Source organism: Branchiostoma floridae, chromosome 3 (genome assembly GCF_000003815.2).
Source record: "Branchiostoma floridae strain S238N-H82 chromosome 3, Bfl_VNyyK, whole genome shotgun sequence".
Taxonomy (NCBI): domain Eukaryota; kingdom Metazoa; phylum Chordata; class Leptocardii; order Amphioxiformes; family Branchiostomatidae; genus Branchiostoma; species Branchiostoma floridae.
Window position 1 is genome coordinate 15,193,702 of NC_049981.1, and position 11,721 is coordinate 15,205,422.

The 11,721-nt window shown below is 43.3% G+C and overlaps 2 protein-coding genes across 2 annotated transcripts in view; both read left to right on the forward strand.

Annotated features, from left to right (window-relative positions):
* Positions 1 to 3,771, forward strand: part of LOC118411715 (fibronectin-like) — a 4,969-nt gene extending 1,198 nt beyond the window's left edge. The window contains exons 2-9 of the mRNA XM_035814196.1: positions 156 to 440; positions 656 to 796; positions 1,001 to 1,072; positions 1,286 to 1,582; positions 1,980 to 2,258; positions 2,460 to 2,726; positions 3,058 to 3,354; positions 3,752 to 3,771. Of these exons, the coding sequence (XP_035670089.1) occupies positions 156 to 440; positions 656 to 796; positions 1,001 to 1,072; positions 1,286 to 1,582; positions 1,980 to 2,258; positions 2,460 to 2,726; positions 3,058 to 3,354; positions 3,752 to 3,771 (1,658 nt within the window). The remainder of the gene's footprint in view (positions 1 to 155; positions 441 to 655; positions 797 to 1,000; positions 1,073 to 1,285; positions 1,583 to 1,979; positions 2,259 to 2,459; positions 2,727 to 3,057; positions 3,355 to 3,751) is intronic.
* Positions 3,772 to 5,157: 1,386 nt separating this feature from the next.
* LOC118411716 (tenascin-N-like) lies at positions 5,158 to 11,139 on the forward strand. The gene is made up of 4 exons (XM_035814197.1): positions 5,158 to 5,361; positions 5,740 to 9,794; positions 10,428 to 10,844; positions 11,128 to 11,139. The coding sequence occupies exons 2-4, from the start codon at positions 6,027 to 6,029 to the stop codon at positions 11,137 to 11,139; spliced, it is 4,197 nt and encodes a 1,398-aa protein (XP_035670090.1). The 5' UTR covers positions 5,158 to 5,361; positions 5,740 to 6,026.
* Positions 11,140 to 11,721: the final 582 nt, after the last annotated feature.

An 11,721-nucleotide genomic window follows, 5' to 3' on the forward strand; every position in this document is an offset into this window, starting at 1 on the left:
ACTGTGCAGCCAGTATGGGAGGCGCTATTTTTGCCGCGATTGTCAACCCTGAAGTGTGAGGGTGCTATCAGGAGAAAGTGTCATATTTGCACACCACGTACGATGTAATTTTCGTCAATAAAACTTTTTTTTCTTTCTTGTTTGTCTTGGAACAGGAGATGCTGCTACTGAAGTGGCCGAACTCATCATACAGGAGGTCGCCCCCATGGTGGTAGACATACGCTGGGATCACATGCATTTAGATAACGTAAAGAGATACACGTTAAACTATACGCCTTTAGCAAATGAAAACGCTAAGAGGGAGGAGAAATCCATTCCTCCATCTAACACAGCTGCCACTGTCGACCAACTGGTGCCAGACACAGAGTACTTATTTGATCTCTCAGCCGTGGGGACCGATGATCAAGTTCACCACGTAGCTTCAAAGAAGTTCACAACAGGTACCATGGGCAAATGAATGTTATTCATTTAAACATGAACTACAAGGAACTCTGTATTCAAATATTTAAATGTTTACGTCTGTATTGGCTTTTACAGTGAGCATTTCAAACTCACGGAGGTCACCGGACTTCAAGCTATAGCAGTTATAATCCAAAAGCTATATACGGCACGAAGTTAGCGAATATAGAATAAGAAGACCTTTGCATATTTATAGGCCCAGTCCAGGTCGCAGCTGATGTCGCTGATACGCCAGATACAAATTGTGGATCAACAGAGAGCGATGTTGCAGAAAAGAGCTGTCCGGATGTGAAATCTATAGTGCAAGAGATTGAAGAGCGAGGCAGTCATTCGCAAGGTAGATCAATCCGTTGATAACTGCTTTTGTCTTCTAAGCAAGCAAGATTTTATTTCCTTACTAGAACTGCTTTCGTCATTGTAGAAGTTGGCAGATGTGTTATTGTCCTATGCTAGTATGACTAGCAGGTGAGGATTGACCAAATCAAAATGAAGGCGTTGCTTGAAGTGTTGGTAGTGACTTACATTGCATTGCACTGCACAGGAAATGGCTCATATGGGACAAGAGAACAGAAAGGGGCAAGCAAAGACAAAGGGACAAGTCAAAAAATGAAAGGTATCTAATAATAGTATGAATCATTTGGTATTGTGTGTTTACCAACCATACTTTGATTTTAAAGACAAATAAAACACCATACTGAAACTGCACTGTTCTTTTGATTATGCATTATTGCTGTTGCCATTGTTTCGGATACATAACTTAATAGTTTATGACGTCTTTTTCTTTTTGTTATTTTTATCGAACCATAATCATTGCATGTTCCTTCAGAAAACGACGTCCCCGGGCCGTTGTGTCTTAAAGTGGTTGCGGTAGGAAAGACCAGGATTGACGTGTCTTGGCAAGCTGGTTACGTTCAGGCTGGTAGTCATTACAAGGTGACTTACTCCTGCGTCAAAAAAGGACTAGTTTACAATTCCGTGAGCACCAAGGAGAAGACTGTCACGCGTCCAGGGGCACATTGTACTATTTTAGACAGCCTGGATCCCAACAAGGAGTATACAGTGTGCTTGTATCGGGTGAAAGGAAGGACGCAAACGATTCTTTGCAAGCAAACAGTAACTACAGGCAAGTATTTCATGTCTTCCCTTGAAGTGAAATATCACGTGATCGACAATATTGTCAATATACAAATAGTTAAGTTCATCTTTAAAGATAATTTAGACTGCTGACAAAACAAAGGATGATGTCCATACATACATATCAGTACACACTATCATGCAGCTTTGAAATGTGATTTCATCTCCTCGACCAGGAATTAAAATAAAGTGCAGGTGATGTCGAACCAGTTTTGCTCAATGCACTCAAACAGTTGAGCTACTTTTCACTGGACGAAGCAGAGAAAACGGGCACTGCGTACAGTATTCACAGGTTCATTGCTCCAAGGTACAACAGTTGACCGCTGCTTAGCGTCCCATCCCTTTGTAACAATTTTTACAAAATTCATCCATCATCGTTTTTCTAGGGCACACTATCCCTTCCCCGGAAAGTCTGAGTGCCAGACCAAGAGACTGTACGACGTTGGAAGCATCTTGGACACGTCCGGCCCAGATACCGAAAGAACATGTGAATGCGTACCTGGTCTCATGCGTACCAGCGTCAAGTAAAGATCAGTGGGAAAGAGTAGGAAGCACAACTTATGTATTCAAGAATCTAGATGGTGGTACAAAACACTCTGTAAAAGTTAAATGCGTCTGCGTCGATGAATCAGTCAGCGAACCTGTAGACACAACGGCGTACACAAGTAAGTTCATGATCTTATCATAATGTTTTCTTATTTTTTGTGGAAAACTTTATTACGAACAGAATGTAAAACATAAATCTTTTGCAAATATTCAATGCTAATCAATATCGACAAGCTTTGCCACTTACATTTTGTTGTGAAATATCCGTGAATTTCATCGATGGTAATAACCAGAATCTAACTTTGCTCGTTGTCCAACAGAACCATCCCCTGTGAAGCCCTACCAACCCGAGTGCAGCCATTCTTCCATTCGTCTCAACTGGGAGTTTGGGGCCGGAAAGACGCAAAGTGTAGAAGTAACACTCGTGAGTGACCATCCTACACAGAAGGTATTTGGCCCCCAAAAGCTGATCAAAAAGCAAACCACCGTCCTCTTCGAAGGCCTTAGTCCTGGAACCACCTACAAATATGAGATCAAAACGGTCAGCGGTGATCAAGGGAACATTTCTGAAGGACACGTGACTACAAGTAAGATTTTTTTTATTCCTTCCTTGCAATGAGCTGGATCATGGTTTAAACCAGGCATGTGTAGTGTGATACATTGAGGGTAATACATCAAAGGTGAAGGCCATTGAGTACGTCTGTACATGGTATCAATCATGGTCTAAATAAGAGCTGTTAAGACACTTCACCCATGCCCTTCTGCATGCGCATCACAAACTGTGGGTCAGCTTATTCACAGCTATTTTGAAGAGCATATATGCACAAGGTAAAAAGCTACAGCTAGCTTCATGTTAGATCGATGTCACATATTCTATCATATCTCAAGTTATCACTAATTATCTTATTTGTTCCGAAGTGTTATGTTCACCTGGAAATCTCAAGGCAGAACAACAAAGGGCAAATGCCATCGAGCTGTCTTGGGCACCACCTACAAATATGGACAAAGTATCGGGCTACATCGTCACGTACTCTGTGAAAGGTGCGTCTGAATCAGAGCAGACAAAGGAAATCTGCCCCGCTAGTGTGACGAGGTGCCAAGTCACCGACCTGTTGGATGACACAGAGTATGACGTCAGCATCAGATCATTTGGAGGCACGAAGGACTCCCCCCTCGAAAGTGCATCGATTTCTGCCGATCCGCGACCAAAAACAGGTGAGCTTCTGGGTATTCTCATGGCACATTGGCGAGGCTTTATACTTACCCCCAAGGTGACAAGAAGACCATGCTGTACCTGTTGCACAGTTTTTGTCAAAGGTACTGTAAATTGCATTCAACCCTTTTATAATTCCAGATCCTCCTTTGAGAGACTGTAACACGTATACGGTTTCAGCTGTAGATGGGAGTGATGAGTTTGGTGCAGCATCCATCGAACATCACCATAACTTTTATCTATAAACATTTCGGCAGTGGATACAAGATGTGAACATGAGTGTAAGAAATGTGGGGTACTTGCTTATGTCAGGTGGAGGTTTGTTTTCTTATCCCGAACAGTCAAAAGTCCGAAATTGTCCTCCCCCATGAACATTCAATTTGCATTCTGTATTTTTAGTAACATTCCCATGTAAGTGACTGATGATGTGGTTTCTTAGCCGTCTATCTCCCACGTGGCAGTGCCCAGGCACATCCGAAGTAACCTCTTTCGCTGATTTTCAACATGGGCCATGGTTAAAATGCCGGAATTCAGTACGGCGCACGGAAACTCCCTCTTTTGCGCAGTAAACTCCCTCTTTGAGCTGTAATTGCCAACACAAAAATAGATTTGTCCCAATTTTCGACTGTCCAATTCCGTCTGTCTAATCAAGGGCTTGGTCCAATACGTTCTTGACCATGTAACGGCGGTGAGCAATAGATAATATTTTGCAGAAGTCCGGTGGCGTCTTTGTTGGAAATTACCGTTCAACTTTGCTTCTAAATGATTCCTATCAGCATAGATGAAATTTCAAGCTAAGGCCAGACACTTACTCTTTGCCCCTATGGATACTTTCTGGGTCATAGGATAAATCATTTATTTTAGATACATATGAATTATTCTAATGACACTATAGACTTCCATGACAAAGTTTTACTCCATTTCAGAGGTTGCATCTGTTAACAATCCAGAGGTGGGTAAATACACTCATGGCAGCATTGAAGTGAAATGGGAAAAACGATCACAACCATGTAAGTATTATTGTGTATTGTTTATGTGACGATGGTGGTGACGGTACTCTCAATGAACTAATCCATGGTTTGAAGTGCACATGTGCAGTGTGGTGCGTTTGCGTAATATGACAAAATTGATATGTCAAAGTTGATGGCCCCTGACTAGGGGTGGGTACCGGTACAGAAAATTTAGGTCCAGGTCCGGTTCAGGTCCAAAGGATCAGGTCCAGGTCCGGACCTGAACCTGGACCTGATTAAGTATGACTCATACCAATGGTCCATTTTACTACAAAGAAACCTGTTTGGTGGAGTATTAAACTTACACTGGCTTTTTAAAACCCTACAACGCTAACTGCACCTGTACGATTGACTGTAAAACTTGGTAGAAATGACTATAAATTTCTTTCTACTTCACTTTTGTTATTTTCTTCCACCTGCAAGCACCAAAACGTGTGAATACCTGATGAAATAATCTGTTAATTTTCTAATAGGTCCAACATCCGGTCCGCCTAATTTTTTCAGGTCTGGACCGGTCCAATAAGAAAAAACGGTTTTGTACCGGTACGCTGTACTGATACCCAGCCCTACCCCTGACAATACAAAAATAATCCTTGAACTTTGACATATTACCCATACTACGTCACACTGCGCATGTGCACTTGAAACAATGAACTGGCTTATACAAATGAATGATTAACCTTGCAACTGCTGGATTTGATCTGTATGGCTGCTCAGTATCTTGCAATTCTCGTAAAATGTCGTTATACTTCAAGGTAACAAAAATCCGTTCACATCTTTGCCTTCAAGGGTTCTGGAGGAAGAGTCAAAATAGAGATTTGAGGGTCTCAATTTACAAAGTCAGCGATCCAAACTCCCACAACAGTAGTAAGGTCCTAGACGACAGCAAAGTTACCCGCTATCCGTTTCTGGCCCTTCAACCATCGACAGAATATGAGATATCCTTCGACGTTGTTGGTTCATCAAGTAACAAGAGAACTACGCTTAAGCAGTGGACACGTGAGTAATCAAGTTTAAAAAAAAACGTCTGCATCTTTATTGACCTAAGATCCATCGCGTCGGCATTGGTATAATGTTTTTAATCATTTTAAACAATATCAATTAACGTTTTATTGATTTAATTCTTACACAAAAGGAGGTTTTGCAGATATCATTATTTTCATAGAATGTTAGAGATAGCGAAGTTTAGTTTATCTATAGAAATAATTAGACTCTTGGTTTTCTACAATTATTACGAATTAAATACAATAATATGATATCTTATTGTATATTTGTAAACGAACAATATACAACTTCAAATATCAAGAAGCTTGCGCAATTCAATTATATATATATATATATATTGATTTGCTTGTCTTTTTGTTTCGCCACACTCAGGTCCACTTCCAGTGAACCAATTTGAAGTTGTCCAGAAGACGACAGAAAGTGTAGAGTGTAAGTGGGTCCGGCCATCCTGTAGTATTGATGGGTACCTCATAAGCATTACAGCTGTTGGAGACTCGTCAGAGCCGAAAGAGGTACCCTTGTCAGTTGATGATACTACCTACTTGTTTGAGTCCCTTGACCCCGGCCAGCAGCACATTATTTTGATACAGTCTGTACTGAAGGTCGGTGCAGATATTATTCCCAGTAGGCCTACACAGTGGGACGTGACCACGCCGCCCATGGTCCCAAGAAATGTGAGAGTTGAAAACGTCATGGATGAAAGCGTCTTGGTCAAATGGGACCAGCCAGTACGTGGAAAGGTAGATCGTTATCGTGTCGATCTTTCATCCCAGAACCGCACTCTACTGTGCAAAGACACCCACGAGTTAACATACAAATTCAACCAGTTACAACCCTTGACAAAATTCGACATAACCGTATATTCCATCAGGGGCCAAGATCTAAGTGAACCCACAGAATCTGTGTCATGTATCACCAAACCCAGCGCGGTAAAATCTTTACGAGTGGAAGCAGCGTCGTACGACGAACTGACTGTAGTTTGGGACCCATCGTGCGATCAGGCAGAGTACCAAGTGAAGATAGAGCCCGATGAAGGTAAAATGACCGATAGAAACCCCGCTGACCCATCAGCATCGTTCTCTGGTCTTACATCTGGTAAGGCGTACACTGTAACCGTGGTCACAAAAGTCGGCGAGGATCTGAGTAAACCAGCCAGGAAGTGCTTTTGGACACAGGTAAAACCTGTCGATAAAATCTATATCAACGAGGACAATGTAACAACGAGCAGTATGTACGTAAGCTGGGACAAACCGGAAGGGGTTGTAGAGGACTATCTTGTTAGCGTTTCCCCAAAACATTGTCGTGAACACACCGTTAATATCAAACCCGAACACGACCTCGGTCACTCGTTTGAAAAGCTGCAAACGGGCGTTCAGTATAAAATCACTGTAAAAGCACGCAGTGGTAATAGTACGAGTGCCCCCAAAGACAAATTTCAGCATACAAAGGTGGAGAAGGTAAGAGAAGTGAGAATAGCAGCAGTTGATGAGTATTCAGTGACCATATCTTGGGTTTCACCGCAAGGGAATGTAGACAATTACTACTTGAAAGCAACTCGTCAAAATCAGGATGACACTGAAGGCATACAATCTGAGCTGAAAGCAGCAGAAATCTTCATGACACCAACAACAAGACATCCGGAAGAGAAAAAAGTGCCAGGGACAGTTACGAGACACGTGTTTCGCGAACTATGTCCTGGTGCCAGCTATACTGTCGCTGTGCAGGCAGAGAGTGGTCCATTCAAGAGTGCCCCTGTTTGCACTACGGTCAGCACCAAGCCAGCTGCCATCGGGAAAGTCGAAGTAGCAGGGGTGACCGAGAATAATATCGCATTGAAATGGGATAGAGCTGTGGGAGTAAACGATAGCTATGCTATTGATGTAAGGAAAGATGGGCGATTGGTCACAAAACAAATAGTTCCAGCATCAGACAAACTAGAGTACACCATTGCTTCTTTACATCCAGGTAGGACATACGATATCGAAATCAGGACCATGAACGGGAGAACAGCTGGAAGTAGACCATTCGAATTATCCAAAAGCACAAAACCCTTACCTCCAACTCCAAGTGGTCTTTCTGTTAAATTTAATGAACATGTACAGCGAGGGTGCATCCTTGTGTCTTGGCCACCCCTTGGTCGTAACTCAGATGTTGACAAATATTGTGTTCAGATAAGTCCTACATGGGCCGTTGACACTGCGTCGAAAGAAGTCAGGGCATCGGACCCATTGGCAGTTCAGTTCCAGGACCCGATGCAGGGACCAAAATACAGTGTAACGGTTTTCTCAGTGAGCGGTGATCAGCAAAGTGAGCCAGTAACGAAAAAGTACCAGCTGCCTTTGAGCAAGCCTACCAACGTGAAAGCAACGCCAACAGATACAAGTATCAAAGTACAATGGGATTCGATTCGGCTTGGTGACAACAGGTACAGTTATCATCTTTCCGTTGTGCAAAGACACGAAAGTTCCAGTCAGGTAAATGTTGCAGAAGAAGGGGAAAGCTCCACAAAAGACGACAAGGCTCAAGGGGAAGCTGACATACAAACATCGAACGAAATCGTAGATTTAGATGCCTCGGAAGCCTCATCTGTCGTTCCCGGACAATTCGTTACCGTTCCCAACTCACGGAATCACCGTTTGTCTCACACATTTCACGGTCTCACTCCTGGAGTAGACTATGAGGTAAAAGTGAAAAGTTTGTCTCTGAAGGTTCCTCCAGAAGACGCCAGCGAATCTAAATCGGCGGCTATTGGACCCAGTGAGGCGGAAATCTCGCATTACGAAAGTCAACCTTGTTGCAAATTTCTGAGGACAAAGCCTACAGCCCCGGAAGATATCGTGATCAACGAATGTGACGTCCGTCCAACAAGCATTCCAATTAGTTGGCCTGAAGCGAAAGGAAAAGTTGAGAAGTACGACGTGTCCATCTTTGACGCAAAGACAAAACAAGGTATCCAAACCAAGTCTGTTGCAAAATCTGAAGGACAAGCTCTCTCACACACCTTTGAGAATCTTGTAGCCGGTGGACAATACATCGTTGAAGTCATAAGTGTCAACAAGGGAGATAAGAGTGACCCTAAGCGAATGACACAGCAAACCCCACCTCTACCCCCAACTAACCTAAAGGTAGATTGTGATAAACGTTATAAAACCATCAGAATAACATGGAAAGCACCGCAAGGGGAAAGGGATGTATACCTTATCCAAGCAGAACCACACACAGACGATGACATGCCCATCAAAGTTGAAAAGAACAAAACGTCGTGTACAATACCAAATGCCGTACCAGGAGAAAAGTACACAATAGCTGTCTGGACAAGAAGAGGGGACCTTTCCAGTGAAAGGTCGACTGAGCCGTTCCAGGTACCAGTAAGTCAGGCAAAGAACGTTCAAACAAAGGATGTGGACGACAAGACGATTAAAGTTACTTGGGAAGAATCTAAAGGAAAAAAGACTGGTTATCATGTTTGCATTGATCCTAAAGATGGAGCAAACAAAGAACAGGAAAATAAAACTGGAGACCTGACTCATTGCTTCACAGAACTAGTACCTGGTAGACTGTACACTATAAGTGTCATCACACTGTGTGAAGAAGTGGAAAGTGAACCAGTGAAGATAACACAACGAACCGAAATCAGTCCGGTCGCTGAAATCACAACCGACGGTGGGGTCACAGAAACGTCTATAAAACTAAGGTGGAGTCAACCAGAAGGAGACCAAGATAAATACCGCGTTGCCATTTACAGGAGTTCCGTGGAAGGCCATCGTGACAAGATGGTAGGTAATCCTCACGAATTCTCATCATCAAGCAGTGATCCGGAATATACATTTCACGGCCTCCGTCCTGGTCGTTTATATATCCTTACAGTTGAAAGTGGATGTGGGGGTGACTGGAGCAAAGAAAAAGAAGAACCTCAGAGAACAACGGTTACTCCAGTAAGCAATCTTCAAGTGTCGAACGTCACTTGCGTTTCGTTCAAACTATCATGGGTACATGCAGTGGGAGACAAAGATGGCTACCACGTACGAGTTACACCAAAGCTACAAGAAGAACATAAGGATGCTTGGAAAATTATTCCTGTCCAAGAAGACAAAAATGAGTACGATCTTGAAGAGCTGACACCTGGGAGAGAATATACAGTGGACGTTGTAACAGTCAGCGGGGACCAGGAGAGTGTCCCTGTTTCTCGTACACGACGGACTGTGGTAGCTCCAGTGACTGAACTACGCGCTAGGACCAGTAAGGAAGGCCAGCTTGAGCTCGAATGGACTGAAGCAGAAGGCGATAAAGACAAATACGTCTGCAAAATTGTCAGTCATGGCCAATGCCCAAGTCAATACCCAAGTCAGTCAATCACAAAGGACAAGAACGAATGGGTGCTGACCGGGTTGGTTCCTGGTGAAATGTATGAAATAAGGCTGATCACAGTAAGTGGTGGTGTAAAAAGTGACAAGAAACCTAATTGCTGCCAGAGGGTCATGCCATGTGCACCGAAAATACATGCTAAGTCAACATCAACCCTAGATACGTTGACAGTAACTTGGGAAGATTCGGTGAAGGACTGTGTCAAGGAGTGCTACGAAGTAAAACTTCATCCAGCTAGAGATCCTCAAGCTCTGATAACTGATCGTACTGACAGAAACGATTACCAGTTCACAGGTTTACTTCCGGGAACAGAGTATCAGGTGTCAGTGTGTTCAGTGAGTGCAGAATTGCGCAGCAAAGAAGACCTTCAGATTGTCACAACAGAGGTTTCCGAACCGGTTATAAGGAACATAAAAGCTGAAGAGAACAAAATTGAAGTAGAACTTGATGAAACAAAGGGAAACGTAGAGAAGTACATATGGACGAGACAAGAAAGTGACAACAACTCACCGGGACAGGAAATCAGCGTGAATGTCGGTGACGTGTTGTCGAGTAACACTGATGTTGTCACTCCTTTACAAAAGAGTGTCCAGAGAAGGGGGCCTTCCCACAATAATTTACCTGATAAAGATGTAGAGGCCAATGATGCATGTGGCAATAACAAGTTATGCCCTCGTAATGTTATGTTCCCAAAGCTAAAACCTTGCAAGCAATATTCCATTACCGTCCGCGCAGAAAGCGCTGGCAAGAAGAGTGATCATGTGCACATTTACCAGCACACTCGGCCTCACCGTCCTCGGAAACCCGAATGTGGAAACGAAGGAATGAACAATTTCTCCGTCTTCTGGAGTCCGCCACTAACTGAGGAAGAACGAGGTAGAATAGTTGGCTACAGGGTGAAATTCAGAAGATTAGCTAACAACCTGTCTACCATTGAGGAAGTTGGTGAAGACGACTGGAAGTGGCTGGATCCAGGGAACACGACTCAACAAAAGATTGACGAAACCAACGCAGACAACACTGACTACGAGATAGGCATAGTGTCTGTCGCCGAAATCGAGTCGCATAAACCCGAAGATGAAGGAAGAAAAATCAAGATTGAGAGTGAGCCGGTGAGATTCCGGTATCGTACGATGTCATATGGCAAGAAGTTTCTACAGAATGCAGTCCTCATCTTAATTACTGTGTTCTTCATGATTGCAGTGATTATTGCAGCGGTTTTGCTCGCTGGAGTGTACATAGATAAGTGTGGAAACGTGGATCCTGGTCGTGACTTATCGTTTAACTTTAAAAACAATGTAACATCAGCACCTGTGACGCGGCAACCTCCAACCACCAACTGCTTGTTTGAAAAGGCAGGCACAGAATTCTGGATCTTCATCCTCTCTCTTGTAGTGCTTACAATAGATGCCGTAGTTTTGATTATCTGGTATCAGGTTGTGAGGAAGCGTTTTGCGAGAGGACGAATGCAGCTTCTAGATGACGAGACCATAGATGAAGAAGAGGAAGAAACATCTTTCGTTCAGACGGTCCTGCAAAGAACTAGTAGATTGTTAGCATACTTACGTAACATGTGCGCTGAAACAAACAATAGCACAGACGAGCATACACGTACAGAGGAAATCCCATCGGACAGGCGTCCTAGTGAAAGCACCACAGATAGTGAATCAGACATTTGGGACGAGTCTCCAATACCCTCTTCTTTCAAAAGAAAAAGAGTTACAACATTGCATTCTAACGACGAAGCAAATACAGGCGAAGGTACATCTCCAAAGGCATTACATTTTAGTGAAGAATCGGATGGCATCTCAACAGATGGTGTACAAAATGACCAGGAACTTTTTGCTCCACAAAACGACATTGTCAATGATTCACTGGGGCAAAACCCAACTGCCGCTAGGGAGTCGCCATTTGAATATTCAAACATTGTTACGGTTGCAACTGTCGAAGAGGATGAGGATTGGGAGGACGATTATATGTCCCCACTAA

What these genes read in the sequence shown, in the direction of transcription:
- LOC118411716 (XM_035814197.1), top strand. Translation starts at nt 6,027, where the DNA reads ATGGTCCCAAGAAATGTGAGAGTTGAAAACGTCATGGATGAAAGCGTC. An exon ending in ATGAAATAAGGCTGATCACA is followed by an intron (nt 9,795 to 10,427) that starts GTAAGTGGTGGT and finishes ATGTTCCCAAAG; the next exon opens with CTAAAACCTTGCAAGCAATA.